Below are 7,670 nucleotides of genomic sequence, written 5' to 3' on the forward strand. Positions count from 1 at the left end.
CAAAGTCCACAGATGGTTTCTCAAATAGCAGAAGCTGTTTCATGGCCATGGGCTCTGTGTTCCATTGTTTACATGCAGATTTATGATTTTCAAAGGAAACATGGCTGCCTTTGATAACTTTTCTTTTTAAAAATTTTTCTTGATTTTTAGTTCTAGCTAAGTTTTTTAAATTTTATTTTCATAATTTTTTGTTTTGAGAATTTTATACATGAATACTGTAACTGTGTCATTTCCACCCCTCCCAGTCCCCTCACCAACTCCTCCCATGTCTCCTGACTCTCAATTTCTTGTCCTCTTCTTTAATCGTTGCTACTACATATGTGTCTCATGCGTGTATACAGTGAAATATGACCATATCTACTCCCATATCTTCCCTCCTCTCACTCTCCCTATATCCTCCCTCCAGACTTCATGTCTTTTTTTTTTTTTTTTAAGTAGCCACATCTTCCAACAAGAATGACTCTCCCTCCCCCAGCAACTATCCACTGCCAGTAGCTCCACAGTAACAGGTGGGATCTGGAGATCATCTACTCCATCTACGCTGGGATTCGGGCTGGCCTGATTCTGTGCAGGTAATCACAGCTGCTGTGAGTCCATGATTGTGATAGCTATGCCATGTCTAGAAGACAGCATTTCACAGCACTCCTCCTTACCCTCCAGCTCCCACATTCTTTCTGCCTCCATTTCCATAATGTTCCCTGAGCCTTGGTGGTGAGGAGGTTAATACAGAGGTCTGATTTAGAGTGAGGATTCAGACTCCTATCCTCAGCACTTTGACTGTATTTACATCTTTTCACTGACTGCTGACCACTGTAAAAAGAAGCTTTTCTGACCAAGGTTGAGAGCAGTCTAGATCTATTTGTGTGCTAGGAGATGGGTGGACTCTTATTTTATTTTTTTATCTTTTTGAGACAGGGTCTCCTGTAGCCTAGGCTTGCTGTGTAGCCCAGAATAGATTGCAGGCATACACAACCATGCCTAGTTTATTCAGTGTTAGGGATTGAACTCAGGGCCTTGTGAATGCTAGGCAAGCACTCTAGAGACTGAGCTGCATCCCTAGCTCCCTTGAACAATAAAACTAGATAGGACTAGAGCCAGGACCTGCCACACTTAGGGACAGGTTCTATGTGACTTTCTTGACTTTCTGACTGACTTAAAATGATTTTACTCTTTCCAGTGTCAACACAAGAGTTGTAAGCAGCAACACTCTTGACAGCATGAAGAAGAACCGTGCTGGTTTTCAAAATACCCAGCCAAGGGCAAAGGGAGGGCAATTACTGCTCAAGCCTTATCAGTAAAGTCCAAGATAACCCCACCTTGTTATTGACTGATACAGTGGTAAATGACCAACGAAACCATTCATCCAGTCAGGAACATCCAAGGGTTAGTTCAGAAATCATGAAAGAGATGTCAATTAAGTAGTCTTCAGGTAACAAATCCCAACCCTAGCTTGTGTTCACAAGGGCTGGAAATGGGCAGATAGCAGGACGTGGGGCAGGCTGTGCTTCTCCCATGGAAAGAGATTTGCAGTACACTCTTCAGTCATGCCCAGAAGACAATCCAAGAAGCAAAACAGGAATCTGACACAATTCCCAATGGCTTCATGTCATAAATTCTGCAAATGTGAAGACAAGCCTAAGTAGACATTAGCTGATGTGCACTTTCAAACTTAAAACTGAATTTATTATTTCCTTCTGTCAAATATGGGAGAGAATCTCATATATAAAAGCAACTTTTCTGGGACACTGGGGAGATAGCTCAGTTGGTAAAGTGTTTGCCATACAAGCATGGGACCTGCATTCAATCCTCAGAACCCAGCTTTTTAAAAGCCAAGTGTGATAGCACACAACTGTAACCCCAATGCTGGGAAGATGGAGATAAGCAGATCCCAAGAGCTCACTGGCCAGCCAGTAATCAGGAAGCTTCAGGCCAATGAGAGAACTTGTCTCAAAAAACAAGGTGGGTAGCTCTTGAGTAACAACAGCCTTGGCTTCCACATGTATGCATACAACATGTACATGTGCACCCCCACCACACACACATGCATATACATACACATGCACATATAACCACTCTGGGGTGCAGGATTATGTTAACAGGGGATGTTATAGCCTGATATGCATGTGGGTTGCTTCTAAATAGAATGAAAGCAAAACACAAAGAAAGCACTTTACAAAAAAATTCAAAATTCTTCAGGAAAGTAATGATGACATCAGTACATGATTAAAAAGTTCCTTGACCCTCACACAACTCTCTAAATTTGAAAAAGCAGCTGTCCCTATCTTACAAGTGGGGAAACTAAGGCTCACAGATGTTTTGCCATCCACCAATCTCATCATAGAAATTAAATAGCAGAGCCAGAAATTTAAACCTAGTTCCTCTCTCCGGAATGGGCTCTTCAGTGCTGTGTATCTCTGGTCTGCTATATCCAGTCCTGATTTTCTTCTCTTCCTCTTTCCTCAGGACAATGTGCCAAAATCCTGTGGCTTGAAAACAGATTGGCCATCAGAATACATGCTGGATGTGTCCAACTGCATACCTCTATAGTAGCCCAAGCCCATGCTTCCAAAACTCCAGAATCATCTTTTTAGCTCTTCCCCGCCTCTGAAAGCCAGCTCCTGGGGAATTCTGCTTTTGCTTTTGCCTTGCTTGGTTTCTTGAGGGCATGGTTCCACTCTCATCTGCTAGAACGGCTCTTTGAGAATGCCCCTTGTGACCCTTCAAATCCAGTCCACACTGGGGCTTCACTCTGCCAGGTCCTTCCCCTGCCTACTGCACTGCTGTGGCTCTGGCCACACTTTCATTTTTCTACCAGTTTGTCAAGAATCTTCTCCAATCCATGCTTTTAGCCTTCCCTTCCCCAGATCACTCATACCATGTCTCAATTCCAAAAACCTTTATTCTCCCTTCTACATAACCTTTCAAAAATGCAAAATTGTCACCTTTGCCATTGGATGTACCCCCAATGTGCCCACAATGTCACATCCACAAGTGGCCCAGCTCATGTACCCCATATTTTGGTCAAACTCAATGAGAAACTTTACCTGAAACGTTTCTACCTCAGGATCCTTTGTCCTGTGACCTCTTAGCCTGAGCCACTCCACAGCCCTCAGGCCCTGTGACCACCTTACCCTGCCCATTACAAATGCCCACCTGATGCCACACAATCCTTTGCACCTGAATCATAATCCTGACGCCTCCATGAAAGCACCTTTTATAACCTCTGTAATGCTTTATAACTAATTCTACACTGTCTTGTATTTTCCTACAGGGTAAACTCTCTATTGTTCCATCTCTTGGTTTCTTCTAGTACTTTTGATACAGTGGGTGTTTGCTACCAGTGTGTTAAATGAAATAAACCCAGTAAACTTTTCAGGTAGTGACTTGGAGTGTGTACAATACAGAGAAAGTCAACCCTTCATCAACTCCACAAAACCATGAAGATTAAACTACAGGAAGACCACTTTTTGCCAAAGGAAGAACAGCAAAGAAGTAGGATTACATTTGACTTTGACATTTACCATGAGTTCTCCAGCTGGACTTACTTCACTCACTGTTCCCATGAAGAACAGCAGGCTGGCTCCCCCTGCATGCTCCCTCTGCTGAGTGGGTGGAAGGGAGCAAAAGATAATAGATGAGGTTCCAAGGACACATTTGTTGAAAGGCAATGGTTTCTTGGGGTGTAATTCTTAAGGCACATTAAAATACAACAGCATGGTGTACACACCTATAACACCAGCACATGGGAGGTAAAGGCAGGAGAAGCAAGAGTTCATAGAAAATTTCAGGTTAGCCTGGGCTACATGAGTCCTTGCCTCAAAATGTGGACAAATACTATATTATTTCATAGGAGCAATGGAAATGACTACAGTGGCAACTATATATTGACTGAGACAGAGGGGCAGCATGCTCCATGCTCACACTCCTGATAATTCCCTTTAGATGGTATGCTGAGCTCCAGAAACCAATCCTGGTGAGGTTCATGCCGATCTGCAACCATCTCATCCTTCTGGCTACATGGTCTTCTAGGGCCGATCTGTAGTACTAATAAGTTCTTCGTAGTCACCCTGACTCTTCACCCAACATATCAAAGCCCATAAGGAGCATAATTTGGGAGCCTGGCTTGAGACTGTATCTGACTGATAGTGGCCTGACTACACGTCATACTGGAAACAGTCACACTCCTCCTTTCCCATAAGAGTCCTTAAGAGTCCAGCTTCCGGTCCTGCCCATCAGCTACCTATGTAATCAGGCATCAACACCTGCTGCAACACTGTAGTAACCAGAGTAGCAAAAACTTAAATATTCTCAAATTGTAGAAGAATTCCATAACTCATGCTACATCTGTGCCACAGTTTAAAAGAAGGTGGTAGATGTGTATTACACCCCCCTACAAAAGTTATTCATTATATAATTGGAATATAGAGCTAACAGTAGAAAAGTATGTTAGGTATGACCCCATTTTGTTTTCTAGCTACACAGGACTATGTAGATAGATATGTGTTCATTCAGAAGTTTATATGAGCATAAGGCAGTATCTGAGAAAATAGCAAGAAACTATTAATGGCTACCCCAGGGAACTGGCATAGTTTCACTTTGTCCTTTGCATCTTTTGAAAGGTGTGGTGTTTTTGTCAATGAGTGCAACTAAGGAGTCTAACAATAGCATTTTTAAAACTAGTGTCACAACCATCTAGTCTATTAATACACACTTCTTCTATGGCCAAAACTTGCACCATTTGCCCCCATCCCACTATCTGAGGTTAGTTAAAAGGTAGGATACCTCAAGGCAGATGGTGGGTTTCTGAGTCTCTCTGGAGTTGTGACAAGTACTGATGTGTTCTTAAAATCATGTGAGAAATGTCAAGTTCTGTCTCTTACAAAGCTCCCTGCCCCTCAGAGAGTCAAAGCTGTGAGCTCTAAACTAAATCCGAAGTCAGACTGTTCCTGAGTGTGCTGACTGAAATGAAGAATCTATAGGGCCAAGGACAAAACAGTGAAGCAATCACCTTTGACATACCTATTCTTAGCTTCCTCCTAGCAAGGCTTATCCTGGCTCTGAAAATCTGAGAATAAATGTGGCCATGTGCTTCTGTCTGAAGAATGATCTCAACCAAACCATACTGTGGAACCAGAACTTACCAGAAAAAAAGAACCAGGCCACATTGTTGGGGCAGCTTTTTAAAAAATGTAGAAATGTGCCAGATGTGGTGGTGTATGCCTTTATAATCCCAACACTTCAGAGGTAGAGGCAGGTGGATCTCTATGAGTTCAAGGCCAGCCTGCTCTACAATGCAAGTTCCAGGCAAGTCAGAGCTATACAGTGAGACCCTGTCTCAAAAAAAAAGATCCCCATCCCAAATGTAGCAAAGCATTTCAAGTCAGCTACAAACTTCACATATCTGTTGTGCATTATTTACAGGTTTGGGAAATATTAGGAAAACATACAGATAATCTGAAAATCCAGGTGTCTTTCAGTGAGGGCCAATTACATATCAAATATTTGCTCACACCAGAACAAAACAAAGCTGTTGTGTGATTTCTTTTTTTTTGGGGGGGGGGGTTCTTTTTGAAACAGGGTCTCCCCAGGTGGCCTGAAACTTACTATATAGACCAGGCTGGACTTGAACTCACAGAGATCCGCCTGCCTCTGTCTCCCAAGTGCTGTTGTGTATTTCTAAAAAGCATCACATGGTATCCCTGAGATCCCATATCCCTTCACCTCAGTCTGAAGACCAGAACATAAACATCACCCACCATAAGAGAACTTCCAGGAAAGGCAGAATCTCAGACTCCACCCCAGCCCCACTGAAGCAGAGTCTGCATTTTAACAAAATTCCCAAATGATTCCTGTGCAGAGGATGGAGATGTATTTCTTGGCTCCATCAAAGCATTCTACCTCTATGCTCTGAACATTTTACTAAGTGGGCGAGATCTGCACATACCCCATTAATGCAAATGGGGAGAGGTTTTGATGTTCCTAAGGTTTCTCTGAAATTGTCCCCAGAAGGAGGGAACCCCTAGGGTTCTGTGTGGACAGCTGCTATTTCTCTGGGCATTGACACTTCCAGACTGAGGGGGTGGTAGGATATTGCTAACAAGGCTTGTGTGGGTCAAAGAGATATCAGATCAGAAACTGAACTTGGGACCCCCATTCCAAAGGGAATGAAGGGGTCAAAAAGAAATGGAGAGGAAGGTGCCTGTGCTAGCATTTTCCTGTATGAGGCCAAGGTGGACGTCGCTTAATGGTAAGTCACCCACTTTCACCAGATTGCTGGGAGGAGCTGCAACCAGAGTTCTTAGGGCCAGGGGCGGCCCAGGGCAGGTGTGCACCTGTGAGACATGCCTCCAAATGGGCACCTCTACCCTCCAGAGAAAAGGGTAGCAGGGCCTGTGTGCAGCGGAGAGAGCTTCTGAAAAGACAAGGACCTCAGGTGTCAGATGGGCACATCACCAACTACCAGCAAAAGGCCCAGAGAGACAAATATCCCGGCCACCTGGCAGATCCCCAGGCTCTCAGACAGACAGGACGGACGCAGTCGGTGGCCCAAGACCTAACTCACAGCTGAGCGATGCCGGCCTTGCTGCACAGCAGAGGAGATGGCTTCGACCGCGGTGCAGAGCGAGTTCAGCAGCTGGGTCATCTTGCCCGTGCCACGAGCCTTCCTGCCCTCCTCCATGACGAAACGGGTCAGGGTGTTGATATTCGTGTCGAACGGCTCTTGGTCCGCCATGCTGGGGCCGAGCACAGGTGCGGGCGCAGGTGTTTGCAGGTGCAGCGCAGGTGCGGGCTGTAGGAGCTACAGGCGCTGCAGGTGCGGGAGGAGGATCGCAGCGGGAGGACACGCGGACCTACAGTCACAGACTGTCTGCGGAGGGGCCGCGCGACTGTCCGGGCTGAGTCCTAGGGGAGCCTATAGCCTCCAGGTCCCCGCCCCCTGCCCCCAGGCACACCTCCGTGTCCCCGCCTCCTCTCAACTGCCTTTCCCCTCCTTCCATTTCAGTCACCCGCCCCTGAGCGCCACGCTGCCACCTCCACTTCCTCCACTGTTGCCCCACCACCTTGCCAGTCTAAAATCGCCACCTGCATTGAGGAGCATGCCTCTGGGCCACCTGCCTTCAGTCCCCAGCATAACCCTGCCAGAGAGAAAGGCATGATTTACTTTTTCACTTAAAATATAAAACAAGGAACTCAGCAAATGATGATTACCACAGAGACCCACAACTGGCCGGCGCAAAGAGTAAGAGACGACAGACTGAATACAACACCTATATCAAACCAGGGCTCAGAGACCATTGTGGAAGAAGGGGTGTAAAGATCTTAAGAACCTGAGGAGGTGGATGACCACAAGAAAAAGAGTTTTCCAGGCAGCTGGGCAACTATTCATATGACCTGGCAACATGCACATAGACCCATGTTAGTTCAAGCCAGACAAAATCCCAGCATAGCCATGGGAAAGTGAGTAAGAAATCCCAACCCTACCGGAGGAACTATTGGCAGCTGATGGCTGCTGGAAGCAGGAGAGTCGGTGTCATTCAAGGCTGAAACTCCTGGTAGGTTGACCAGGTTCCATCAGATGGACCCACACTATATAAAATAGAGTATATGAGTAGGTGGGGGTAATAAGGGGGGGATGCAGATAGGAGAAGGGCTCTAAATACAATCAGCAT

At 45.5% G+C, this 7,670-nt stretch overlaps 1 protein-coding gene and 1 long non-coding RNA gene across 2 annotated transcripts in view; one reads left to right on the forward strand and one right to left on the reverse strand.

Annotated features, from left to right (window-relative positions):
• The window catches only part of LOC103740947 (fructose-1,6-bisphosphatase 1-like), a 29,397-nt gene extending 22,503 nt beyond the window's left edge, over positions 1-6,894 (reverse strand). Inside the window, 2 exon segments of the mRNA XM_008841628.3 lie at positions 6,563-6,582; positions 6,584-6,894. Of these exon segments, the coding sequence (XP_008839850.1) occupies positions 6,563-6,582; positions 6,584-6,733 (170 nt within the window). The 5' untranslated portion in view covers positions 6,734-6,894.
• A 160-nt stretch (positions 6,895-7,054) lies between these two features.
• LOC115071812 overlaps positions 7,055-7,670 on the forward strand; it is a 1,507-nt gene continuing 891 nt past the window's right edge. The window contains exon 1 of the long non-coding RNA XR_003850885.1: positions 7,055-7,553. This is a non-coding gene — a long non-coding RNA (uncharacterized LOC115071812). The remainder of the gene's footprint in view (positions 7,554-7,670) is intronic.

This window comes from Nannospalax galili, unplaced genomic scaffold (assembly GCF_000622305.1).
Source record: "Nannospalax galili isolate Female #2095 unplaced genomic scaffold, S.galili_v1.0 scaffold740, whole genome shotgun sequence".
Classification (NCBI taxonomy): domain Eukaryota; kingdom Metazoa; phylum Chordata; class Mammalia; order Rodentia; family Spalacidae; genus Nannospalax; species Nannospalax galili.